This window comes from Cynoglossus semilaevis, chromosome 7, assembly GCF_000523025.1.
Source record: "Cynoglossus semilaevis isolate Cse_v1.0 chromosome 7, Cse_v1.0, whole genome shotgun sequence".
Classification (NCBI taxonomy): domain Eukaryota; kingdom Metazoa; phylum Chordata; class Actinopteri; order Pleuronectiformes; family Cynoglossidae; genus Cynoglossus; species Cynoglossus semilaevis.
The window spans coordinates 3,840,484-3,867,658 of NC_024313.1; the positions used below are offsets into that span (position 1 = coordinate 3,840,484).

General features: G+C 38.5%; 3 protein-coding genes across 8 annotated transcripts in view; 2 read left to right on the top strand and 1 right to left on the bottom strand.

The window, feature by feature from the left end:
• Positions 1-463: 463 nt before the first annotated feature.
• On the top strand, positions 464-5,093 carry wdr21 (WD repeat domain 21). 2 transcript variants are annotated; one of them, XM_025056912.1, is made up of 13 exons: positions 464-886; positions 1,003-1,118; positions 1,308-1,465; positions 1,644-1,726; positions 1,908-2,010; positions 2,180-2,323; positions 2,460-2,509; positions 2,672-2,751; positions 2,869-2,961; positions 3,515-3,612; positions 3,753-3,929; positions 4,202-4,316; positions 4,412-5,093. In XM_025056912.1, the coding sequence occupies exons 1-13, from the start codon at positions 777-779 to the stop codon at positions 4,651-4,653; spliced, it is 1,569 nt and encodes a 522-aa protein (XP_024912680.1). In that variant the 5' UTR covers positions 464-776; the 3' UTR covers positions 4,654-5,093. The 2 variants fall into 2 exon arrangements, with proteins under 2 accessions (XP_024912680.1, XP_024912681.1); XM_025056913.1 differs by having other exon boundaries at positions 1,011-1,118.
• Positions 4,815-12,652, bottom strand: zfyve1 (zinc finger, FYVE domain containing 1). 2 transcript variants are annotated; one of them, XM_017033628.2, is made up of 13 exons: positions 12,565-12,652; positions 11,457-11,891; positions 11,136-11,379; positions 10,780-11,040; positions 10,456-10,670; positions 10,065-10,171; positions 9,740-9,848; positions 9,556-9,653; positions 9,252-9,369; positions 8,462-8,632; positions 8,130-8,310; positions 7,923-8,036; positions 4,815-7,371 (listed from the first exon to the last, which is right to left on the bottom strand). In XM_017033628.2, exons 2-13 carry the CDS (start codon positions 11,784-11,786, stop codon positions 7,139-7,141), a joined length of 2,181 nt encoding a protein of 726 aa, XP_016889117.1. In that variant the 5' UTR covers positions 11,787-11,891; positions 12,565-12,652; the 3' UTR covers positions 4,815-7,138. The 2 variants fall into 2 exon arrangements, with proteins under 2 accessions (XP_016889117.1, XP_008311057.1); XM_008312835.3 differs by having other exon boundaries at positions 11,457-12,604.
• A 22-nt stretch (positions 12,653-12,674) lies between these two features.
• Positions 12,675-27,175, top strand: part of pigh (phosphatidylinositol glycan anchor biosynthesis, class H) — a 16,518-nt gene continuing 2,017 nt past the window's right edge. For 2 of the 4 annotated variants that reach the window (XR_003050117.1, XM_008312832.3), the window contains exons 1-6: positions 12,675-12,953; positions 13,382-13,565; positions 13,868-14,077; positions 14,170-14,253; positions 15,177-15,255; positions 25,566-25,660. Coding sequence is in view for 2 of the 4 variants with exons in the window: in XM_008312832.3 (XP_008311054.1) it covers positions 12,916-12,953; positions 13,382-13,565; positions 13,868-14,077; positions 14,170-14,253; positions 15,177-15,255; positions 25,566-25,624 (654 nt within the window). In the remaining 2 variants the exon portion in view is untranslated. Of the gene's footprint in view, positions 12,954-13,381; positions 13,566-13,867; positions 14,078-14,169; positions 14,254-14,437; positions 14,949-15,176; positions 15,256-25,565; positions 25,661-27,175 lie in introns of those variants that run through there. The other 2 variants (XR_003050118.1, XM_008312834.3) reach the window with 2 other exon arrangements.

Below are 27,175 nucleotides of genomic sequence, written 5' to 3' on the forward strand. Positions count from 1 at the left end.
AGAAAACTGTCAAAATGTGTGGCCTGGTTCTTACATTATTATATTCTGCATATATAATAGATGTTTATTTTCAAACATTGGTGACAGACCTCTGATATACATGTTTTTTTTTAATGTTTTTTTATCTCTCTCTCTCTCTCTCTATATATATATATATATATATATATAGAGAGAGAGAGAGAGAGAGGATATATACATATATACATCTATTTTGGAATAATGCATTTTTTTATTACGGATATTTCTATATTAACAAATATAATATATTTTGAAATGGAGCTCTTCTCGCGTTCAGGTCTCGCTCACAAATACCAACGCGACAAACTATCAGTCGCGTGTTGCTATGTTTCATATTTATATAGTTTCAAAGACAATATTTAGTTTTATTTCATTTCTTGTTCCGGTATTAGAGTGATTAACCAATGAACATCTTTTACGTCACGTCAAACGTTGTGAATAGACCAATGAAGACCGTGTGACGGGACAACATGGCTGCGATATTATGTTCATTTTGTTTTTAGTTTCGTGTCTAACCTGCTAAAAGGGTTACTATTAATTCAGTTTTGAAAAACATATCAAATAAATAGTTCATGTATGCTCGATAATTTAATAACCGCATGTATGATGTCCTGTGTAAAGCATGTAGACGTGTAAGCAGCTGAATTCAAGAGGAAGGAGCTATTCTGCTAATTTGTGTGAGACGCGGAAGTTAGTCTGAAGAAGCTTGCTGTGAGGACATTGTTTTATAAGCAAAATTCTTGTCCAGAACTTCCAAAATGAAGAAGTGGAACTGGAGAGAAGGACAGCGACCGTCCAGGCGACAGAGATCGGGCGGACAACGGCGCGGCTGGGACAGAAATAATCGTTACAGATCAACACAGGACGAGTGCGTTGGAATACATTTGAAATGCTATGCGTGTTTATAAATTGTGAGTTCTTTGCGGTAAAATAAACAAGTCAATAACTGATCAATTTATTGTTTCAACACGGCTGCTGACATAGTAATGCAGGATGGACACATGACAATCAAGCATCGGCGTCTTCGTCTTCCTCCTCCTCTTCATCCTCTTCTTCTTCCTCCTCGTCTTCTTCCACCAAAGCCAGCAGTGCTGCTCCAGGTATGTGCACCACGTTTATCAGCAGTCAAGTAATGAGACTATTGTATATTTTTCCATCACTCCAAGTGACTGCTTGATGTAACTTAGTTATGTCATATTGGTGCCATAGATTCGAATTCGTGAACGTATTATTAGTTGTTTTTTATTGGAGTTGACGCACTGCTGTAAGGATTCTAATATCATTGACAGAACTTCCTGGTTTCTACTTTGACCCGGAGAAAAATCGTTATTTCCGACTTTTGCCTGGAAATAACTGCTGCAACCCACTTACCAGAGAGAAGTTGCAGGAGAAAGAAAGGGAGAGTCAAAGAAACAAGATGTTGGAAGAGGATGAAAATCCCAGAAAAGTATGTCTATTATTTTTCCTTTAATTCTCTTGTTATGTTTAGCATAATTCTAAGTGTTGCAAAATATATGACAGGAAAGAGAAGCGTTGTTTTTTAACTCTCTGATCTATAATTTAATAATGCTTAAAAACTTGTATGTCTGGATGGGTTTCATTCCATTTTGTTGTTCACTTTGTAGAAGGCGCCAAGGAGAGGACTGAACACTTCTCTACTCGTACAGAAAAGACACCTTGGTTTGGTGCAGGGCAATTCCTACTGCAGGTATTGCTATTATACTGTCGTGTGCTCACGTATTGAAGGGCAAAGGCATTCCCACCACTTTGTGTACATAATTTGTTACACGTGTAAATATTATATTATTCCGCTGTAAGGAAAAGGAAACATTATTGTCACTATGGATTGTTGGTGGATGCTGGTGTAACCATGGTTACTTTATCTTCAGGTTAATCCATGAGGTGAAGGTCGGTTCAATGAAGCGCCACAAAGTGGAGATCCAGAGCACTGACAACAGCAGCTCTAACACAGACAACTTCAGACTAATAGTGGTGAGGAAATGATATGTTTCACTTTTGTACATAGAATGCTTGCTTTAAAAAAAAAAACTACTACTAAAGTACTTTGGAGCCACAACTGTTTTTGTTTTTATTTTATTTGTGATGTTGATGACCCTGATATGGCTTTTATATGTCCATCCCATCTTCTTTGTTTTTTCAGGGAGACTCAGCATGTGAGAGAGTATTTACAGTCAATGATGTCTCTCATGGAGGCTGCAAATACGGCATCATGAACTTCAGCAGCAGCAGCCAAGGTTCTCTGTCTGTAGAGATGTGTGATAACCTCTACTTCACCAACCGCAAGGTGAGGAAGCATACATCTGTACAGATATTAAACAAAAAATATTCTGTTATATATAAGTACTGTGAACAATATTTGTAATTATTAAAATGTGATAAAACTGTGATTGACACTTTTGACACTGGGTTATGTGTTTCAGGTGAACTCCATCTGTTGGGCCTCAGTGAATTATGCAGACTCCCATGTATTGTATCCATCATAAGCTTCAGTGCAAGGGAGAAAGTGTGTCAAACCCATTGATAGTATGCAGGACTATTGACACGGTTACACTGTGATTCTACATTCATATCATTTGTTTCTCTGAGTTGTTGGTTTCTTCAGTATTGTAGTTACCTTGACTAAAAGTGTCAGATTGTGTCTGGTTGGTGTAGCAGACACTCCTGGTTGTGTCAGTTTGCTTCCTGCTTCCCTCTTCAGCAACTCTAACCCAGGTTAGACTGAACATATTCAGCTCACATATATATTTTGAATTTAAACATTTGTGTCTGTCCAAAAAAATAATATTATTTTATACTTTTGGACCTGTTTTTGTTTTCTTCTTTCCCCAGAACAACCTGGAATGTTGTGTAGTTTCAAGATTTCCACAGCCTGGTCTTGTGCTTGGTGTCTTAACCCTCAGTTTGACAAGACCTTCAGCACTGGTCTGTAATTATTAATAATAAATGATTATCTTCTACCTCTAGAAAAAACACTGTTAACACCTAAAATAAAAATGTTCACTATATGTTGATAATTAAAGACTATTTAACATCAGATTTGGAAGGTAATTTTTAGCTGAGAATGTAACCTACTGAATGGTGGAGTGTATGAGTTGCTGTTAATTCCCAAGGTAACAACAGGTTAACATCTTCATTGAGGGTCACATCTGACCCTCTGCTAGATGTTCAGTGCAATAAAAAAAATCTATTTTAGAATATATACTTTGTGTTTAATATAAATACTGTATAATACTACAGTGTGAATAGCTGGTACATTTAATTCCTGGTTCTTAAATGACTAACTGAAGCATTTATTATTTAAAAAAAAAAACTATTAAAATGATTTACATTGATTTACATAGGTGTTTTTAGGGGGTGTAACGAAAGACTATTGTAATTAGTGTAATTTTGGTAAATTTTCTAAATAATACAGCTACACACACCTCTACACAATTATCTGCATATAACAGAAGTTTCTTCTTACATGTGTTGGCAGGTCTGTCTCGCAGGGTGATTATGAAAGATGCAGAGACAGGCCGAACACAGACATACAGTGTAAGCAGCGACGTCTTGGCTCAGCAGTTTGCCCTCAGGGTGAGTTGTAATTTAGAAAAAAGTGATTAAATCGTGTTTTTCCTTGCTACAAGCATGTGAGGTGTTGACATCTTTATGATATGATTAAGAATCACCACAAGCAGGAAATGAGGAAAATAATGAACGCTCATTTCCCCCAGGTCCCTGTGCTGTTTAACGGGTGCAGGTCTGGCGAGATCTTCAGTATCGACCTGCGACAGCGAGGCCGCAGGGATCAGAGTTGGAAAGCCAGTCGCTTCCATCAAGAGTCGGCCATCACATCTGTTCGCGTCCTTCAGGATGAGAACTATCTGCTGGCTGCGGACATGCAAGGCCAGGTAAAGGTTCTCTTTAGAACTGTCAAACATAGCACTGACAACAACAACATAATATAGAGTAAACATAAGTAAAAATTGTTCTTTTATAGTACTGTAGCACAGGAATAGGTTTGATTTGGCGACTGTATGTATTTCATTATAAATGGAATTCAAGTGCTCTCTGTTCAGGCTGAGATGTGAAACTGTGACCTTCTGGTTTTCATTACTTACCGCTTGTCTCCATTGTGCTGCTGTCATAATATCAATCGATCTAAATTTTCTTTTATATGCAGATAAAACTGTGGGATGTACGGGTGACAAAAGCTGTGCAGGTGTACAAAGGCCACTATAATGAACATGCCTACCTTCCCGTTCATGTCAACGAAGCTGAGGGACTTTTGTTAGCTGGTAAATATAACATGTTATTTAAGCTTATTTATTACTGAGTTAAATAAAAAAAAATCCACATTGTATTTGTCATTGTATTTGTGTCCCATCCACAGTGGGGCAAGACTGCTACACCAGGTTATGGAGCCTGAAGGACGGCCATCTGTTGCGGACAATCCCGTCACCTCATCCGGCTGCAAACGACCAGATCCCCAGTGTGGTTTTCTCCTCCAAGTTAGGAGGCAGCAGGGGGCTGCCGGGCCTGCTGATGGCCGTCAAACATGACTTGTACTATTTTCCATATAACACTGACTATCAGGAAGGAGCAGAGCAGCAGCCAGTTTTTCTACAACACTGAAGACACTTACTTGCATTAAAGTCCAAAAAGACGACAGAGACACTTGTGTTACTCGACCAGAAAACACATTCATACACAAATATTTCCTTAATTACTCTTTGGAGTTTTTTTGTTGATCGATATCAAGTGGTAAAGTAGAAAAGTGACACAAAAACGTTACATTGAATTCTCATGGGACTTTTTTATTTGTTTTATTTTAAACAAAATGGAAGTGCTGTGCATTGCATATAGTTGCTACCATAACATATTGCATATGATTACATTTGAAGTGTACCTGCTTAAGACATAATTGACTATTTATCCCAGAGTGTCTCTGATCACAATTTGAATAGAATGTTTATATTTTTTTTTTACTGTTGAGTCATTAGACACAGTGCATGAATGCAATATCCACTCAATATGTTTAAAAATTAGAAATTAATAAAGTGAGTTGGAGCTGATTTAAAGAACAATGTGAGCAAGACCTGATTGTATTATCACATTATTTTAAGCCAATATCTTAGTTAACAAAAAAACAAAACTTCCTTTTACCATTAAATCAATCAAAACACTTGAATGAAGCTTAGTAGCTTTGCTTTCAGAAAAGTTACTTCCAATGAAGAAAGAAATATGTAGGTAATCCAGCCGTAAATATATTTGTTTTTTTTTCCTATAATTTTTAAACCATGTTAAAGCGGCACTCAAAAATAGTTTGAACAAAGTCTAGGTGTGGCTCACTACTGAACAGAATTTCACTAAAGAATCATCTGTCAATTTAAAGATACTGTTCTTAAAACAGGATAGTTGAAAAGCTAAAGCAACAAAGAGGTTATTGGTGTGGCCATTTTCAGGAGTATTGGAGTAAGTATTGCAAAATCGCAGAAACTCCTAATTAATGTGCTTGACCCAACCACATTGTTGTTCTGTAAAATACATTCCATTTCATTTAATTGTTCTGACGACGTATTTAAATAATTTGTCTTTGTCTGTGCCACAGTAACAGGAAGAGTAACTAATATTCCACCATTAGGTGGCAGCAGATGGCTATTTAAACTAAAACAAAGAGATTTGGCTGTTGAAGATCTCCCTGTGTCTCGTCAATTCCTGAGTATATCTGTATCAACTAAGCAGGCCCAGATTTCCCACTCGGTAAGTAACCCTTTGGGTAGATTGAAACCACTTCATATTTCATTAGATTAATACGGTGACAGTTCTGTTACGGGGTGCACTATGTAAAATGTCTTAAATCTTATCATCTCACATTATAAAGTGGACAATTAAACAACAGCATCCAGACCTGTTAAATTTAAACTTATTATTATTGTTGTGTAAGTGTAGAGAAAGGGATGTGACTAATGGGTAAACTTAGCACATTCCCACCTACTGGAGTGTTGTAGGTTTTGTTTATGCATTTCTTTTATACTGATTAGATTATGTCACATTATGTTCATAACCAAATTACAGATGTTTTTCATAGTTTTATCAACTGTTTTGAAAGTGTGCTGCAACAGAATAAAAGCTTATCGTTTTTTTAGTAATTATTAATATTTTTGGATTTGAGGGGCCAGCCTCAAAGGATTAATGGAAGTGCATTTTCTTTTCCTAAGCATCATGTTAACCGTGAACCTCTGTGTGGTTTGCATATTATTTAACTACAATCAATATAATGAGATATTTTTAAAAGAAAGAAACACAGCGTTTGAAAGCATTTTAAAAAATATTGCCGTGTAAACCTTTCCTTTTCTCTGTAAAATATATTTAACCAGTCACTCATTATGGCATTTGTCCATTTAAATGTAACAGCCACCACATCCAAAGTGATTACATCAGTTATGGTTACTAAGTACATATGGCGGAATGCCTTTAGATTCTACATCACATGAAGGACTCTGGTTTGTAAAGGATTGCTATTAAGGCTAAAGCTAATAGGGCTGGAGTCAGGACAACTACAATACAATTTGACTTGTTCCCTTATTTCTTTTAGCTGCAACTGTGACGTCAGCTTCTGCAGGAACGTTGTACTTAAGTTCATAGGTTTCATAAAGTGTATGCCCAGTCCACAACGGTGCTACAGTTAATAGCATATCATATCACACATTAAAAGTTGTTAGGAGTAAAGGGTTTTTATCATATACATCACTATTACTCACTATTAATGTAAAAGGGTCTAAAGGGACACAGATATTTACCTGAATTGAAACGTGAGTTAGTATATGGTGTGTAATATTCCTCCCTTTCTTAATCTCTCTGCTGTATATTCATATCTGTATATATTTAAGTGTCCCTCTTACTGGCGTTTTCACAGTGTCCAAAATAGGCATTGTTTAGTGCGTTGTTGTAAAACGAAGTATTGAGAGACTAAAAGACAACCAGGACAGCATAAAAAAAACCAAGTCCAACCTGAAAAAAGACAGGCAGCAGCCTGGAAAAGCCTCTAAATGTTACAATGATAATTCCAGTTGTCATAGAAGTGGGCCTCCTTAACTGTTTTTTACTGTGAATACTGCTAGAGATCCCCTGGTTTCTGTTTGCAACTGTTACAGACCCTCACTGGATGATCCCAGCCACGGGAGGGCACGGAACGCCGATCCTGGGAGCAGTCATCACAAACGCCCTGGCCGCAGGCACGACAGTGGTGGATGGAGAGGCGCGGGTTGAACTCCCTCTGACATTCACAGCAGGAGTTAATTTCCTGGTCTGGGACCCAGTACGCTGGACGAGCTGCATCTTTCACCAGGCCTGGACAGTAAGAAAATTGAAACTATTAAATAACATCTCATTCATTAAATAACAAGTTTATAGAGCTAGTTTAAAAGTAAAGTTATCAAGAATTCTGATTTTTTTTATGACAATGGACAACAGAAGTAGAAGGTAGAATGGAAGTAAAAAGTGTTGCATTAAACTGTGGCCACTTCCTTTATTTTCTCTTTCTCACTTTTCTTTCTGCCATTCCTATAATACGGAATATTGTGGAGACGAAAAGTGTGTTTTTGGCATGTCATGCAATTGAGAAGGGAAAACAACATTGCTCGTGCTCACAAACGCTGTATTCCTAAATTCTTGACCTTTATTCTCAGAAAACAGGGCATTTGAGACAGAGGAGTTGACATGCAAAAAAATGAAACACAAACCATCTGCAGAGCAGATGTGGAAAGTGTACTTATTATTCAACTACAAATATTTTCCGACCTCAACCACAGTTTACAACAACAGAAAGGTTTGTCTTCACCATAAGAAACAGATTTATTCAGATATAGTTGTGATAAAGGAGACTAGACAGGAATGCTCACCCAGCGGTATATCAATAGCACCGACTACAGCACCAAACGTGCTCTGAACAGCTTCTCCAACTTTCCTGGCTAGCAGTGTTCCTCCTTCGTCTTCCAAGGCAGCATCCAGCAACTCTGCACAACAAAGAAAAAACAGAAAACATCAACATAAATGATCCAACACTCTACAAAGGAGTCTGGGAGAGGTTCTGGCCAGGCCAAGAGTACCTGTCGGAATTCCCCTGTTTTGGAAACATGCATCACAGACCCGGACTGGTGCGAGGCCCCAGCCCCTCTCTGGAACTGGTCTGGTTTTGGAAGAGCAGGCATCACAGAAACCTTCACCACACGCACGGCAGTGGTGCTTAGTGTCATTGGGCTGAAACTCTTCTGCACATTTATGGCATTTCTGGAATACATGATAATAAAACACCAGTCAATAAGCCAGTAAAGACAGGGTTTGTGTCCGTTTTCCCCAAGTTTTGTCAAGAATAAAAAGACAACAACTTGCATATACTCAATCCTAAATATTTACTTTGATTGTGATGGTTGTTACATACCAGAATAAGAGAGTTGGGTTTCCAGTAGGCAGGAGCAATCTGGTCTGTGAGCCATGAGGTGACAGCTTTGGCAGGTTTGACGCTAAGATCAGACACTGACTGAGAAATGTATTTCACTCCATCCAGCAACCTCTGAGCAGCATTGTGGTTGTCTTTAAGAAAGCCATCCGACTTAAAAATGAAAAAAAAAGGAAGGGGGAAAATAACCGAGTTTGTAGGATAATTTATTTTAGGTGTTTATGTGTATTGACTCAGCATTTCTGACTCTGCTGTAGTAACGAAAAAAGCAGCTTATGACCTGCTTTTTGGAACCAGGCTAAAACACAGACACAGATGCTTAAACAATTGTTGATAATAATGAAAACTTTACTGATCACCAGTGGGGAATTTGTTGTGTTAACAGCAAATCTGCTGCAACAAGATAACCACTGGAAGGTGCAAAATAAATAGTTCCTTTAGGGTTCCTTTCATTGTTGACACAAAACATGTAAAATTGGTTCTCAGCAGCTTTTGTCTTCAGAATTTGGTACAATGAAATAAAAAGGTAGACTTGCCACCTTCAGCTTTCAGTTTAAAAACAAGCATCGTCTTAAAATGGTATAAATTTCACACTCATCATGTTTCTGGTGAGAATAAGCCTCCATGTTTCAGACTGGTTACTGGCTGCTGCGCTGACTACAGTATGTGTCATTTTGTTCACCACACTTTAAAAGTCTCCTTCAAGTTCTGGATTTGAAACCTTATTTATTTTTAACCAAAGATCATGAAGGATTTTCCACTGTGGCCTTACCCCGGGCCAGATGTGCTGAATCTCAGTTCTGACCACTGTTTCTACTGGATCCTGGTTGCCATACCAGTACTGTCTGCTTCTGTAGATCACTGAACAGTTGGGACACTCAATGACATACCTTCACAAAAAAAAAAAAAGACCTTAGACCAACCAGCCAAGTGGTTTTAGTTTAACATCTTGACCATACTTTACATGGTTCCTGTTGAGTTTTTCCAAAATAAATACTGTCACTTTAAATTGTTTGCATTGAAAGATAAGCAATTCATAATAATTTTCCAAATGGCTCTGTGGCAGACAAACTCACCCAGACCAGGCGTAGATGGCAAGGCCAAACCACGGTGAGTCAGAGGAGGCTGTCGTTTTGGGAACGACGATTACCTCTTTCCCCACCTCGTAACAGGCCTAGGGGAGTTCAGCACAGGCAATCAGAACCACATTTTACAGAGTTCTTGTATCGTGCATCTGTAGGGTTGTGTCTTTGTCCTTGCCTTGCAGGTGTAGATGCGATTGTCGTACTGTGCAGAGTAGCGGCAGCGGTGTTTTGCTTCGTGGTCAAGTCCTTCCTTCAGGTGATTCATGCTTCTCTTACAGCCAGAGCTCAAAGTGAAACCATCAATTAGACAAACACACCAGGGAATTTGGCAGAAATGACCACATATAAATGAAATGTCACCAGCGACAGTGTGTAATGACAATAATAATAATAATAATAATATAACAGTTTCATCTATATATTACTTGCCAAATAAAACAAATGTGTTTTTCTCTTTTGCTCAGATTTGATAAAAGGATGGATGAATACCAGTAACTTACCCACAGCTCAGGCAGATACAAGAGCAGGTGAAGTACTCATCTGGAAAGAAGGAGTTACTGGTAAAGTGCTCATCCTGAATATCTCCACTGAATCGCTCACTCAGGGCCTGGAGAAAAAGGCAACAAGAACAGTAAAACAGAACTTTTTTACTTTAGGTATACAAGCTTGGCAGCTGTAACATATTATAATTACATCAAATTTTTTCTATAGTTCTTAAAGTTAGGGTTCAGACATTTGACTATATTCTTCAGAATTTTAACCTGGCTTTTGGAACATTTAATTTGGTCTGATTTTAACATTAAATGTAGTTGTTTTTTCATAGGTTTAAATTATTTAGAGTTAAATATTGAACTTAAATTAAATCAATCACATAAAATCTACCAACACAACCTGCAGAGCCTTGTAGATGACACCGGCAGAGCGCGGCGAGCGAGTGGTGTTGTTGTCCAGCTGTTGCTCCAAGCTGCGTAACAAACCACTGAAGTCTGTGGGAGGGTTGTAAGTCCGAGTTCCTCGATACTGAATGGAGCTGAAAGCTTCTGGAAGCAGACCCAACTTTCTAAAGCGATCCTGGAGCAAACGCTCAGCTGACTCTGATGGCTTGTCTGAAGATAAATAATTGAAGAGAGGGTAATTAAAGTTTCCAATCACACACTTGCTAATGCACGCCTTTGAACTACAATACTGATAGTTCATATGGATCCATTACTGTACCTGCTCCTAACAGTTTAGTGTGAACAGTCTCATGAAAGATTATTACGGCAGGGCCCAGAGTGGATAAAGGGACATCCAGGCCACAGCGATTGGTAGTTGCCTTGAGCTCTCTGCTAAAATGTTTCAGGTAGGCTTCAGATGCATCACCAAGAAACTTAAAGAGATCATCATGGAGACGATCAGCATGAGTCCTGTAGATAATCACATCAGAAATGGCCAGGACTTTGAGTAGCAGTCTGGTTCTCTGTCCCTGATTGACTCCTTATGATTGCAGTAAAGAGGAAGATTAAAACCTTGTTAATATGAATATTCACTTATTGTTTGTGATATTGAGAAAATCAGTTGCGGTACATTACCAGCCCCAAGTAGTCCCTCTGTGTCAATGATGACAACACTGTGCACAGGGTCCATAGCTGCCCAAACGCCCACAGTGCAAGAATCCTGAGTGGGTGATGTCTTGAAAACTTCTCTTCCAAGAAAAAATGTATGGTTCAGGGTGTGGGACTTCCCCTCCCCGGTGTTCCCAAAGATAGAGACGACCTTAAGGAGCTCATCTGGTCCACAGCCCAGTCTACTGACAAAGTCCTTCTCATCCTTCACCTGAGAGTTAACTTAAAATCAGTAACATCATAACATCACATGAACCAACATGCAAATCAGATTTCTCTCACACTCACCTGCATGTCCTCCTTCTCATCTACCAACAGGAAGCTTCTCACCATTTCCAACTTGGCCTTCAGGATCTCCATCTGTGAGTCACCAGCTGCCATAATGCTCTCCTGGGCATCCCTGACTGGAGGGTAACTTGTAAGTGGATGCTTCTTCTTGTTGACTCCACTGTGTGTACGTTTCTGGCAGTCCAAACAGAGGTTGATTTTACAACCTTGGCAGCGAACGACAGCTCGTAGCCTTCCGCCGCTCACCGCAGGGCAGCTGCTATCGCCTTTGCAGGAGTCACAAAAAGGAATGTGTCCAGGTGCAATCCGAACCCGGTCGTGGTTCCTCATCCGCTCCTGTCGATGGAGCTCCAGTTCACAGCGACCACACTGTAGGCTGCCACATTCATCACATTCGAATGCAGCCTCATCAGAACCTCCACAGGCGTAGCTCTCCTGACACACAAGGATTGTGTTCATACCTTTATCTACAGCTGAACTTTGAGCACTCATTTTAACCCTGACAGGCCAGGACACAACCCCTGGTTTTGAGGCCACTAGACTCAACGCTATGCTGAGAAGATCTGGGATTGCAAAATTAGTTCAGGTAGAAGACAGAGGGTCATGGCAGATAAGGGAATGGTGAACACTTTATACACGTTATAGTTTTTTTGCTCATATTTCTAAAACACTGTATAGTTTTAAAAAGTCCACTAAAAGGCTCTGCCACTAAAATATCTCCTAGTATATACCAAAGGCAGTAGTTCTGGAAAATATGCCCAGATCCGTGTTTTTCTTTGTTTTGACTGACAGTTTGTTAACTCATACTAACCGACCTGCATTTTCACATTATCATTATGACGACATAGCAACGTTGCCGAATAAAGAGACCTTCGTCACAACGCTCTATAATACGCTATAAGAAACTCACTCAGCAAATACTCAGTCATCTACACACAAAGAAACGCGCAACCTTTCCCTTTAGTTCACTGTCCCGGCTGCGGATATTGGTCGGATCAACGACGCCTAGGTCGCTACTTCAACATACACTTAAATCGGACGTTAACTAACAAAACATCCACTGGCACACATACAACAAGTAACTAAACTGAGATGTTTTTCATCAGACCTCGTAGATGTTGTTGCTTTTACATCAGCTGATCGGCTTGTTTTTATCGGGAGGTCAAAAGTCGTCAGACACGAAAGGCACCTTGGGTAGTGAAGGCGAAAACTGTCTCATGAAATATTTTTGACAGCTCTGTATTCTCTGTAATATGTAGTGCCTTTGGTGCATAGTACACATGTTCCATTATAGTCTTCATACGTGCTTCACACGTGTTCAACAAAGGATGTTCCAGCGGCTAAATAAACCACACGGAAAAAATAACAGCATAACCCAGAATTCCATGTACCCAGCTTCTGTGTGGTATCATTTATTTTTCTTCCAGCGTACACCGTCGGAGGGCGGTAACAGCGCTTAATGTGTAAGAGTGTACTACAGTGCCAACATCAAATACTGTAAGATTTATAATTAACTGATCTTTCGTGTAATTCACATTTCATATTTTGAAAATGTGTTTAACATTTACTTGTGTTGCTTCTATCAACATTCCTATCTTAACTACCTCAACTGAATTAAATCGGACCGTCCCGATAAAGTTAACGAGTGTCACTTCATTTAAAAAAAAAATCTCTTGTACACAAGTTTTTGACGCTTCGTTTCATTTCATGTTCAGTTTCAGTGTAATATCAGCTAAGTTTACATTGGTGTATTTTTCAGCTTTGTCTACGAAGTACTATTTAGTTGACTTTCGTGCCAGGGACCTTCCTGTAGTCTGTATCTGGTTCTTCTTTGTTTACGGCAGGTTGCTAATGTTAGCCCAGTGCTAACTTCAACTCCAGCTAAGAAAATATTCTGTGTGAATTTCATCTTTCCGTTTTTGCAGCTGTACGATGGAAGGCGAGTCGTTCACTGACATTAATGGCACACCCATATTTTTAGACTGTCAGAGCCACTCCACATTTTGTAGGGAGTTCACCGTTACTTCTCCTAAAGTGCCCGTCACCAAAGTGATTGTATTCACCTGCAGTATTTGGCTCCTGGCCTATGCTGTGTTCCTCTTCACTGAGGTAAAATATAAGAAAGCTTAGTAACACCTATAGGATTATTGTTCTTTTACAATTCATTCACGATAAAAAAAACTTACTGGCAATTTTATTAGTAACACACGTTTATCCACATGAATACCCTGATCTGTATATATGCTTTGATGTGATGTAGAATTTATATACTGTATGTCTATAAATAGACATACACAAACCTTTGAATGTGTTTTTTATTTACTGTAGGACACAGTTGTTCTGACAAGTGCTTGAATTTATATACTGTATGTCCATACACAAACCTTTGAATGTGTTTTTATTTACTGTAGGACACAGTTGTTCTGACAAGTGCTATACTCATCACCCTGGTCAGTATGATGCTCTACGTCCATTTAGTGAAAGTTGAACAGGAGACCCTGTTCATCATTGGTTCCCTGGGAGTTCAGATGTCGTCCAGCTATGCCTCAGGCCGCGAAACGACCACATTCATTGAACTGAACAAAATCAAGGATATTGTGATCAATGAAGCAATATACATGGTCAGTGTAATTTTTACAAATCATAATTTTTTACACTTGAAATTTGAAGAAAAAAATGGGAAGATTGATGGTCAATCTCTGTGTCATTTTAGCATCAAATCATCTACTACCTTTGTGTACTGTTGAAAGATCCTTCAGACCCTGATGCAGTGTCCAGTGTTGTGCCGCTATTTCAGGTAAGAATGAAAGTGCAGTGTGAAAATATATCCTGTACTGAAAGTTAAAAAGTTTTATAACATGGGAAATTGACAAGTTGCACTATGTGTTCAGTCATGTGGTTGTTTCTCTTCACACCTTTTAAAGAAAGTGTAAATACTTAGAGTAAACTGTTTCCAATGTGCTCATTTCTTTGACTTTCAGAGTTCAAAGCCTCGGCTCAACTGTTTGATGAAGGTTTACAGAAGCTGTCAGGAGATTCTGTCAAAGTGTCCATGACACATAAGCTAATTGTAATGTCTCAGTTGTACAGCATGTCTTGTTTTTCCCCTTTCTGCTAATCTTCCTATTAATACTCAAGGAAACCCAAATTAATTAATTTTGCCCCATTCAATTATACACATTCATTATGTAATTCTTTCTTAAGATGTTCTTAACAAAGCAGCTAAGCCACACTATAGTAATATATAGTTATTTTATGCTAGAATGTGCATTTTTGTTTGTATTTCAGTTGTGTTGTGTTAGTTTCATAAATTGAAAAGTGGCATTGAATAATGTGTTTGCAACTGCTAACGGAATATTTCACTGTAAGTAAATCAATATAGAACCTTTGCCAAGTTTGTAATGTGTTTTTTTTATTAATTTAAATGTAACTGAATTATTCTAAATTGAGTATGTTTCACTTAAACACAACCAATAAATCCGTTTTGAAAAAGTACTGCTTTTGTTTAGCTGACGCTCAGAAAGAGAAAGTTTGATTTTGGTCGTTTGACATGATGATGTATTCGACTTCGCCGGTAGAGGGCAGCAGCACTCGCATAAAACTTTATTATGTAGTTGTTTTCAGTTAGTTTTTTTTTTCTTTTCTACTTTACACACTCTCTCACCCCTCCCTCCCTCCCCCCAGTCTCTGATCCGTCTACTGTGGCTCTCACCTCTTTAGCTATTCTGCCCCCCAACTCTGGAACGCACCGCCTCAACATCTCCATACCATAACATCCCTGCCTACTTTCAAGTCTCAGGTCAAAACTCATATTTTACATTTTGTTTTTAAGTCTTGCATCGAATCATGTTTTATGTTACTGTGATGAACCTTGGTGTTATGTTCTGTGATTTGCAAAATGTTTGAAAGGAGATAGGAAATAAAATACATTATTATTATTATTATTTCCCCATTTTTTACATTTGCACACAGTGCTGTGTAGATCAAACCAAGTACAGTCCCTTTATTTGGTTAAGTAACTGCAGAATTTGCTAAACTTAATATTTAATTTCAGAATGCACCTATTTGCTTTATTTTCTATTTTTCACAGTTTTTTTGTAGAGTTGTAGAAACATGAACATATTTATTATTTTACAGGTGAGAATTCTTAGTCATTGAGATGAAATACAACTAGTGTGAATGTTCAGACACCTTTGTTTTCACCTGCTCTCTGTCTGCGTTTCCCACCAGTTTTTGTTCTTCCCATCTATTTAAACTCTTTTGACGACCCTCTGCAACTCCTGATCAGACCTGTGTGTGAACTCTCCGCACCACAGGATGGCAAAATGAGCAAAAGGGTGTGATTTTTAATGGTGTGAAGCATTACTCTGCTATGAACCGTGCTCCCTTGACAAGATAATAGTCCCTTCTGAAGGTGTCAAACAGCCAGGAAAGAGGCAGAGGGTCAAAAAAACCTGGGAGTGACCAGGAGTAACACCTCAGGGCCTCTGAATAGCCCTTATAAATCACTAGTCACTTACCTCCTGTGTGTTAAATCATAGTGACAGCGGGGGTTTGGTGGAGCAAAAACAGACTTTCTTCAGGTGTGGACTAATTACAGTCAGTAATACAATAGTGCTGGGGACAGTAAATGACCCCTATTTATACAACAGCAAACGTCTGTGTGACGGCCGATGTTGATGTTAGAAACAGGCACTGAATTAACTCCTCATTCCTGAAAGTCTCAGCTTCGTTTTTTGTTTTGTTTTGTAATGCATGAAAAAGAATGCCCTGATAACTGAAACATGTGGACATTCCTTCAAAGTTATAATGCACACTAATGTGTATCCAGTGAGGGATTCATATTTAAAATGATAAAATATGGCACTTCATCAAAGCTTTTCCTTTGAGACCACCTGCTCTATAAAATACAGAAAAGATTGTGAAGAAACATAACCACAGAAATATTATCCATTTTATATTTTCCCTTGTTTAATGACCTGCAAAGAAAGTCAGACGCATAGTTGGTTCTGTTAATGGTGACCGTGTAAAATTGTCTTAAGGTTTTAAGGGTGTGAGTCCTTCTTGGTTTAGTGAAAGAGAGGATGGATTAGAGTCCCACTGAGCTGAGGAGGGTCTCTCTACAACCCAGACGGCACACACCCGCTCTCACACAGGGTTATGAAGGAAGCTAGAGCCAATCATAATAGTACTCTTTACTTGTCCATCACAAAGCCACAGACAAACAACTATTGAGGCTAACATTCATACCTAAGGTCAGTAGAGTGAACAGTTAACATTTCTACCTGGGCCCAAGTCGATGATTTTCTTGCTGTGATAATAACCCTTTAAAGCAGGGGTCACCAACTACATTTGTCGAAGGGACAGAATATATCTGGACAGACACCTTGGGGGGTCGGACCCTCAAATAAAATTAAATAAAAATCAAATATGTGTCTAATATTGAAATTTGAGAGTGATAAATGGTGAGGATTACTGGTAGTTATTGAAGTCTCAGTTGTTGTTGTTTTTATTTTCAGTTGCTGTAATAGTCGGGATCACACTATATTTTCTCGTCAGTTGATCCACTCTTACTGGTTCATACAGGCAGGTGTAACTTGATGCCAGTTTGGATTTGAATCTGAATCCCCACCTCTCTGAAACGAGTTCTTGAGAACGTCAGATTCCGTTGAGTTTTACTGGTCACTACGTCCTCAATGAACTTGTCTCTATGTGTGTGTGTATTCACAAATGTGTTTCTCCGTCTGTCCGACCTCCATTTTTGCATATTTTCCAGACAGGCATATTCTTAATTGAGCGATTCACCCTCTTAATGGCCAGGTAATACTTTGTTGTTACATCATAAACATATCAGTTTACTGTGGCCACGCTTGTTATTAGAGCCTACAATGTGGACTCTAACTGCTGAAACACATTGTTCCTGTTGCTCGGGTTGAGTTACCAATTCACCGTCTGTCTGTCTTTTTTAGCATAATGTCAATATCTCTGTGGACGAACTGCTCCACCTTTTGATACTATAATTAATCAAATGGCAGTGATTAAATGCAATTCAAATGGATGTACCTGAAAGGTAAATAGAAGTCAACCCAAAAATGTTTTATTATTAGAAATTAGTCAAAAAGAGAGTTAAAAGCACAGGGTTTCTTTATCGTACCCAAATACAATTTTATCACATTTTTTAAAAAAAGATGACATTTTCCTGGTGGGAAAAAACCAGGATTATAACAAAATATGACAACTAGAGGTGGTAATTTATTTTATTTTATTTCCTAATGCATGTTTCAATCTTATTCACTGTTTAACAGAGTCTGTTTAGAAATTTGACTGCCCAACTCTGTCAATGTCAGCTGCTCTAACGCTGTTCGCTTTTATGAAAACAGAAGGACAGATAAGACTAAAGCTGTTCTCCTGGGTGGAATTGCAGAACCGGTCGAGGCACAAAGGAACATTTATAGCTCTATGGAACTCTTTTCAACTGTTGCTTTAGTGCTCATTTAAGACTAAGTCTGTTATTTACAATTCTTTCTAAACCTCCTTTCTCATCTGTTCTTTAAAGATGTTTGAGCTTCAGGAAGTGATTTCCTTATGATTTCATAGACCTGTCTATCTTGAAGTGAAGACTGACACTGTTTTGACCTCTAACCACCATTTCCCTTTTTCTTTGGGGAGAAAATGGTCTTATTTGCTCAGAAACCAGTTTTCCTGTTGAAGAGTTATGTTTGTGTCTTCCTTTTGTCGTTTGACAGGAAACGACAACGTTGAATGTCAGTGGAGAGGCTAATAAAAATATGTGTACTCAGGCTTTAATGGCCTAACTCGGCCTGTGGCCAGGCACTGCTGTCACGTCTTATTTGAACTTTTCTGCTTGTTTAAGTTTACACACCTTCTGCGACAGCCCGCCTCCCGACTTCAGTTTAAAAATGGGAGCATTGTCGTTTCGGAGGTGCAATTAAACGAATGAAACGGCTGCCTTTCAGGCCACGCCCCCCACAGCGTCACCTGGTAGATGTGAAGTAAGTGAGACTGACTTCCCGTCAGACCAGCTGGCAGAGGATACGAGAGGCAGAAGCCTGCTCTACAGGTCTGTCAGGAGAGCAGACAGCAGAGAGCTGTGGCTGCAAACACACATTCGTTTTCTCTGTTTGGAAAGGCAGGCCTGTGTGTGTGTACATACGTGTGTGTGTAGACAAGGCTAAGCTTCTCTATTCAAATCCTCTGTCCATCTTTGCATTCTGACAATCTTGGTCTGACCTGCCTTCAATTTTCTGATTTTATCAACATTGATTACTTGCGTTTGTTTCTGTTTTATAGAAAAGATTGCATAGTGAAGCTCATGAAGTAAAACACCTGGGGTTCTCCCCTGGTCTGGACTGAGTCCTCCTCACCGTGGTGATCTTAACCCTCACATTTTAGACCTTGCATGGAACATAGTGTCAAATGATTGCAAATAATAAAAGTGACTTTGTCAGCTAAGGTAGATATGACTTTATGTGGGGTTTGATTGACAGCTGGATTGTCAAATTGGACATTGGCTCAATATATCTATATATATGTATACATATATATAAATATATATAGGTATATATTAAGAGTATATAGTAAGAGTATATAAGAATATATAGACAATATATACAGTGTATATATATTACTAGAGCACCACTCTAGCCCCAGTATTTGACGTTGCTAATGGTTTTATTTTTTATCAGTATCACCTCGTGCCAGAGACAATGACAATGACTCCAGCGAGACAGCGAGTGATGTTTAACTTCAAGTCTGTTATTCACATGTCTACTGATAGTAGACAGGTATGTGCAGATACTGTGTGTGTGTCACAGTTACGTATGTCTGATCTGTAATCTGATGACAGGGAGATGTGACTTCTGGAGGTGCTGTGTAGTTAACACATACCTATAGCATGTGAAATGACATCACCCATAACAGATAATGAACAGGACAGTCAGGGGAGGGTTCGGAAATAACAGCGTTGAAGTTGAAAGGCAGAGACACACTCTATTCTTTTGTTTACAATGAAAACTGCACATTTTTATTATTTGGTGTGGTGTTACTGTTGTCTGGGATGAAGTGTTTTGCCTAATGTTTTCCTAAAGATTATTTTTATTAGTTTCTTAGGTAAACAGTAGCAAAATTAAATTAAATTAACAAATTATATGTGAAGTGACTGGAGAGAATATGTGTAAGAACTTGAGTGCATGCTGTGTACTGTACATGTCAATCCAACCTCATCCTGGATGGTGTTGCCTCATTGTCCCAGCTCCTGGGAAGCCCCGCGGCAAGTTTCTGTTACATCATGTGTGAGTGACACATCACTGACAGAGAAAACAGTCATTTCAACAAACACGTTACTGATCCTTCTGCGGAAAATGTTTTTTTTTTTTCCTTTCCAACAGAACTTACTTTGTAATTTATTATAATTTCTTACTTTGTAAGATCCTACAAATCTTTGAACTTTGATAATTCAAAGGGGAGGCGTTTACTATAATATATTATTATATATATTATTATATTATTATAATATAATAATATATATAATATAATAACTATAAAAAAAACTAATAATAATAATTCATTTTAAAGGTTAAATAATAAATTAAAAATATTCGACAACTCTAGTAGATTAAATCAGTCCTGTAATTAATGTGGTACTAATTAAGAAGGCTATTGGTATTTACATGTAAATTAGCTTTTACTCTAAATCTAAGACATACAACATCAATAATAATATTATTAGCAGGAAAAACTTAATATATATATTGATATTCAACCACGGAAACTAAAGAGGTCAGATGCAATGACGTAAAAGATGCAGGTTTAGAAATTCATGACGAGTTTGGCAGTTGTTTCTGAATGACAAAATATAACATCTATAACATCATCAATATAACAGCGATTTCCTAATAATATAAGAGTTTTGTAATTCTAACCCTTTTGCAAAGCTCAGAGTAACAACTTACACCATTACTGTCACTGTGTCAGATGAGACAATCACATAAAAATACCCCAGAACAATAATATTAAACAGTCGCTGATCATTTTGTTGGTAGGAAATCTGCTGCGTTGTGTTATTAAAAGCCAAAATAATTATTATTCTGTTCCCATGCACTCACCAGTGTTGTGTGTACTGGGCATCTGTGCTCTCACTTAACATGACTGACATTTCTGAACAGATTGTAGAAAGCATGGACAACACTGAACATTCCTGACCTTCTAGTAGAAGGTCATGAGGTATCACAGAGGTCACCACGCTTGTCATACTACTTTGCACATGGCAAATACAGCTCTACTGACCTTGGCTGAATGACACTGCACTCCCATTAAAAAATACATGTTATCCTCTACATGTGAACTGTATTTGTGCTAACATAAACCTGTAACTGAAATTATAGCTCTTAGTTATACTATTATGCTATGATAATGCATTTGAGAGCCATCTTGAACTTGCATATTATACAGGTAAACATAGAACTGGACCCAAATTCAATTTATATAGCAATAACTAAAATCAACTACTTGTTGATTTAATGAAATAATTAGCTTTAATCATGGGAGACAGACACCTGTAGCAGTGGTGACACAGGTCTCTTGACTAAGCAGACTGACGGCGAATAATCACCAATCAGTCACTCTCTGCTGAACATGCCCGGACAAAAAATAATCACTCTCTGAAACTGGAGTGAAAATAAAAACAATGCCCTGTTTCCCTTCACTACAGTCTGTGTTGTCAAACCGTCACCAGTGTCTGGGTTGAGGGAAGCTGTGCACAAATTGCATTATAATGTGTATAGATTAGAAGCACAGGTGTGTGCAGGTGCTGCGTATGTACGGTACATGTGTGGAGCGAGGGCTGTGCTGACTTGCACCATAGCCTCACTTGCTTCACTGCCACCACGTTCGCAAAGATGTCACAACACTCCGCCGCCGCCGCCGCCTCCCTCTTCTTTATCCCTCAGTGCCAGTGTGAGAACACTTCATCCCCCTGATTCCCAGACGCAGACACACCCATCTGACAGGCTCACCTCCAACCAGATCCCACCCTCCCATATGCAAACCGCACTCAATATTAGCTCCTAAACATGTACAACTGTCACTATCCGAAACCGACACGCACAATCACTTCCAAATGAACCTTGACAATGAACCCAGTTGTAGCCTGAGTCTCAATGAGGTAATTGTATTAAATACATTCAAACTGAAATGCATTGTTATGATATAACATACGTATATATATGTATATGATACAGCAGGGAGACAAATAGGCAGACGCAACAATATATTTTTTACTTTTAATAAAAACCTGCACAGGTATTTCAGTTCTATGACAAATAATGAATGAATTAAAATGTATCGAACTATCTACCTAAACTAGTTGATGTAACGCCGTATTTTACATGGAATTAAATCAATAACATCAAATAACAAAAGTTAAAAACAGAGAAGAGACAAGTGCAGTTGTGCCATCACACTTTGAGAAGAACTGATCTAAAAACTCTGGAAGCAGAAAATTGATTCTTTGTCAAAATGTTTGCTTTCTGATTATGTCAGAGCCTGCTTCATTGCCACGTCGACAAATTAATATTTAGTTCTTTTAAATTTTCTTAAGGTTTGAAGAAAAAAAGGATAGAAATAAAAAATAGGGTTGAAAACCTGATTATATATAATAAAGCATAACTCTCGTCATCACTTGACAAAGATATAATGTTGATTCTTATCAAAGCTGTTTTTGAAACACCTGAGAGCTGTGTAGTAGTTATTATTATAGGACACCTGTTGAAATAATACCATCTGCCATCAGTGTGTCTTAGCATGGAATTGTTTTTATTGGTCGGACACAACATATAAAAAACCTTTAAGAAAAAGCTAATGCTTTTTTCCCCATCTAAATGCCTGGTTATCTTCTGTTAAGGAGAATAGTCAACACAACCCACCAGACAGAGCTAAAGTCATGTGACGTCTTCATTCTCCAGATAAGTGCTGTAATAGGAGACGGTTGCAAAGAGTCGATTGGTGGATAAGCTTTTGTCACCATATCAACAATGATTTCAATTTAAAGCCAATGTTCATCTAACAAGATAATAACATTTTTTTTTGTTCCTTTGTATCGACTCCTGCGACCTTCAACCCAGACTTTTGTAGAAAACCTGCTGCTCTTTGAATTTGAGAAGGTGACCCAATCTGATACTACATCACTCCCAGTCTCTGTTCTGTTGAGATAATACAGTCGTTTGCTGCTCATCTTGGAGACAATACGTTGGTGAATGTTTCTCTTAGTGAGAACAGTGTGTTGATAAGACCGTGACACCGTTGGTGAGTAAACCATCACTCACGTTTTCATCAGCGCTCCTCTGTGTTTCATCACAGAAGCATTGAAGACACAGAGGGCTGGATGTGACGGCATCGCAATAAACAAAACCTGTGTTCACTGTATGTATCAGTCACTTAGAGACGTCTCACCGTAATATACGTCCACTTGTCTTACCAATTACAGTATTGGGAAATATATAGTGGTCAAAATGTTGAAATGAAGAAATAGCTAAAACCAGACTAAATAGTGCTTGCAAAAGGAAAGAAACATATAGTGACAAAAATTAAAGTAGCTAAAAGTTAGCAGATAAATAATTGAAAATAAATTAAACAATAGCACTGGGGACAAAGACTTGGGGACATACTACATTAGCTAAATGTTAGTGAAAATGTACATCAAAATAACTTGTACATCAAAATTTATGGCTATAAGTTAAATAAAAAACAATTCGATAAATAAATAACTAAAATATAATCACAAACATGATAAAAAAACCTTTCCTGGAAATATATAAAAACATTTCAGAAATTCATTGCAATGAGTATTTTTAAACAATTATGTTCTGCATGTACAGTGAAAAATGTAATTGGTGTTGCTTCTATATAAATGACACCATATTTAATGTTAACCTAACTCAGAAGTTTATGTTGTGGTTTCATAATTGTGATGTTGTCGTGGACTTAAAAATACAGGTAATGTGTTAACACAGTGAACGCCCTCGCTGTAATGAAGTCAATGAACCGTATCTATGAAGACTCTCAGTCATCCACCTATGAACCGTAGTGTTACAGTTTCAGTGTGAATTCAGACATCAGCTAATAGTGTTTTCCCTGTCAAACACAACTCTTCCGCGTCTGTGTCCTGAGCTGTGAAGAGTTCGCACATGTCCAGCACATCATCAGCTCAGGACCAACATAATGAGACGTGAGATGGGCTCCGACTGAAGTGCTAATGCACTAATCATGCCCCGAGTGCTAAGAGCACTCTTCAACCGCCTGATCTGTAAGGGCCGCGTGTACTTTCTGAACTACTTTGATCACGTGTGTTCACTGTTGGTCAGCATGAAGCCATCACGCTGCCTGATGACTGGAGATTAAGATAAAGGGTGGAATTGACATTTTACTGACAGAGTGCGTGTGATAAAATTACAAATGGCTCAGTTGTGTTTTTGAACCCTTCAGATGTGAAGGATCTCACATGAAACAGAAAGCTTTTAATTATGAATGGGTGTTGTTTGCATTACAGCCTGGCTCTAAGTTACACAAATACAATCGATGATTTGATTCAGGCACAGAAATACTCGTTGTTGCCTCCGGGCAAAGTCACAGCCAGGATCTGGGACATCTCTCATTGGCTCTGCCTGAGACTGAAACTGACAGTTTATATATATATATATATATATATAAAAAGTTTTGTTCTGTTTTTCATCATCTGACATGTACATTTCTGCAGTTGTACATTCAAAAAAAGTCAGTTGGTAAATGTAGAAGTAGCACCAACAACCACAAATGAGTGAAAAAACAAACACACCGCAAGTGCTGCCAAGTTTTCCCTTGAGCACAACTGTTTAAACTGTCAATATGGATGACCCAGGAGCAGAAGTTGTGAGCCAATCAGCGTCGTCCTCCACAGACAGACCTGTCGGTGCACCTGCTGATTCCCAGGCCTCCTTGCCAAACTTCCACTACAGTGAAACCCAGCAAGAGTGAAACTGGCTGGGAGCCAGAGGAAGAGCTGGTTGACTACTCTTGACACAATCGCTGAGTGCAGGGGATCCTGGGAGGAGGGACGGCACCACGTGTGGAGATGAGAAACTAGATGACTAACCATGAGAAGAGAGGGGAAGGAGGAGGAGAGGGAGAAGAAACAGTTCACTGAACTCCTGGGAACCTAAAACCTGTCTAACCGTGGCCTTTAGGATTGCTCAACAGGAGTATTATGACTGCAAAACCTGTGTCTTTGTTGACATCATGTGTGAATGTTGAAACAAAGCCCCCCCCCATTCCACCTCCTCCCGCCTCCCCGATGTGGAATAATATTCCTAATGTTTCAAATCCAAGCAATCATATTTATGAAAAAAAAAATGTTCCAAACACCAGTAGTTCAAGAAAGTTCTGAAAATTTAAGCAAATGGGAGACACACTCTCTCTCTCTCTCCCTTCAATCAAAGATATCAAGTGATTATATGTGTCCTTGTTGATTCTGATATTCTGATTAAATTATTGCTAGATCTGAAGTACTTTCTTTCAGGGGAAAAGGGAAAAATACTCAATGACCTCCTGCAGTTTTTAGAACAACACGTGAGGAAAACTGCTTCATATTTTCCACGTGACAATCATGAGACAATAATGGCATCCACTCTGGTTCCTTAAATAGGAATGAAATCCATTAGTCACCATTGTTTTAAAGGGAATATTTTTCCTGTAATACTTATGCCACGAGACAATCACAAACATCATGTCTTTTTTTTTTTTAGATAATCAGTTTTATTCAGCTTATGTAGAGAATTAGGAATAATTATTGTTTCTTTCCATTATTTAGGAAATGTGAGTAAATAAAAAGGTGTCTTTCAAATAAATATGTTAAGATATGTTAAAACAAACTGAGTGAAATATAGAATCAGTTGTCACTGTCAAACACAGTCAATGTGTATTTTCTAAATATAAAATATATTGTTCTAGTTGCCTTACATTTTTATTTCACTTTTCCTAGTCTTTGTTTGTTGAGCTTTTTTTTTCATAAATGGAAAATTAAATTGATTAAAAAAAACATGCTCCTCTCATTTTCAGGCTTAAACCAAAGAAGTCCCCTTCAGCTCACTGACAAAAGCCTACAACCAGAGCTCTGACACATGACTGCATGACGGACAGCACGGCAACTGACGGTAAACACATTGCTCACGTATTGTGTTGTGTTTTTTAAGTCTCTCACTCCTCTGTGACTCATCCAACTTCACCAGAACAAATGCGGTCCAGATCTGTAACTCCAACAATAGTTTTATAGTCCCCCCTGCCACATTCACTGCAGTTTGATGTTCTTGGTTTTTGATGTTGAAGAAGCAAGTATAGCGCAAAGCAGCTGTTGATTCAAAGCACGGAATTAAGAGTTTAACTCATCTGTGATTGTTTTGAGTTCTTTCAAAGAAGTCACTACCAGACACAGCAATCAGTCACAGTGTGGCACTGCCAGACCCTGTCAGCTGTCATGTGGATTGCATTAGCATTGGTCAACCCACACACAGCTGGAGGCCTGAGGGTAGTTATCATATCCTTGGAAGAGGAGTCGGGTAAGGAAAAGTACCTGGTGTGATGATCAGGATTACTCGGCCCTCCTGTAGTGAACTGTGATTACTGCGTTTTAATTAAAATGTTTCTTTTTTTTAAATGTTTAAAGAAACCTCTTTGCCATGAATTTAAAGCAGTTGCTACTATCAAACATAAGTTGCACCGATGCTGGCGAAAGTCAGTTCCAAAAATACGCATGACAATGACTCTCTGATTCGCACTTCATTTATTTGCATTGCATTTTTTTCTGATATGTAAAAAAGACACAAGTCAGAGAAAGGGAAATGAAAACAAAACAGGCTTGATGTTGTAAACAGATGCATTTAAAAAAAATCCACCTTGTGTCCTTATATATTTGTATAACCATATAAACTGTTTTAACAAACAGAATAACATATACATCAAATTAACTTCCATAGGAAGCATATTTGAGCCTCGTGACACAGTGAACTTTGACATACACCTGGTATCATTTCATAAAATATAATAGTGTTCTGCACATTTTTTGACGGCCCAATGCTTTTCTTTTTCTTTAAAAAAGTGCACTTACAATGGCACTCACCCAGAGGCTGTTTAGCATCATTTACCTCTGTACACACTGGGCTATTCAGGAGATAAGGAGTGTATTGAAAATATAAACAAAGGAGGGGGGTGTAAGCCGATGGAGGTGGTGGGAGGATCTGCAGGGTGGATGTCAAGACTCCTGCCGTGCTCACTCTTACAGATGCAGATTGATGGGAGTCAGGAACAAAAGCCATAGGTTACTGCTGCCATGCAACCCTGCATATCAGACATGGTGACTTTCAAATGAATTCCTGTGCCGTCAGGACAATCACACAAAGGAAATACAGTATTTATTTTTTTAAATCAAAAACATCCTCCTGTGATGCTGGTGGGGGGGGGGGGGGGGGGGTGTTAATAGAAAATTCTTCAAAGATTTGATGAAAAATTCTGGTCCAGATATTCTGGTGATAAGATTGTCATATGATAAACAATAAGGTCAGAAATTCACCAGCCAGAACCAGCCAGGGGAGCTTTGCCACACACAGGTAAGAATGTGGCACCTCACTATGCAGCCTGACGTTGCAGATACTGCTGCATATAAATAAGCTGGT

Excerpts from the sequence above, each read along its gene's own strand:
- zfyve1 (XM_008312835.3), bottom strand. The coding sequence starts at position 11,948 with ATGAGTGCTCAAAGTTCAGCTGTAGATAAAGGTATGAACACAATCCTT. Across the intron at positions 9,654-9,739 it reads ATCGCATCTACACCTGCAAG|GCCTGTTACGAGGTGGGGAA; the intron begins GCAAGGACAAAG and ends GAACTCCCCTAG. Across the intron at positions 9,370-9,555 it reads GCCATCTACGCCTGGTCTGG|GTATGTCATTGAGTGTCCCA; the intron begins GTGAGTTTGTCT and ends TTTTTTGTGAAG.
- wdr21 (XM_025056912.1), top strand. The coding sequence starts at position 777 with ATGAAGAAGTGGAACTGGAGAGAAGGACAGCGACCGTCCAGGCGACAG. Across the intron at positions 3,613-3,752 it reads CTCAGCAGTTTGCCCTCAGG|GTCCCTGTGCTGTTTAACGG; the intron begins GTGAGTTGTAAT and ends CATTTCCCCCAG. Across the intron at positions 4,317-4,411 it reads TGAGGGACTTTTGTTAGCTG|TGGGGCAAGACTGCTACACC; the intron begins GTAAATATAACA and ends TCCCATCCACAG.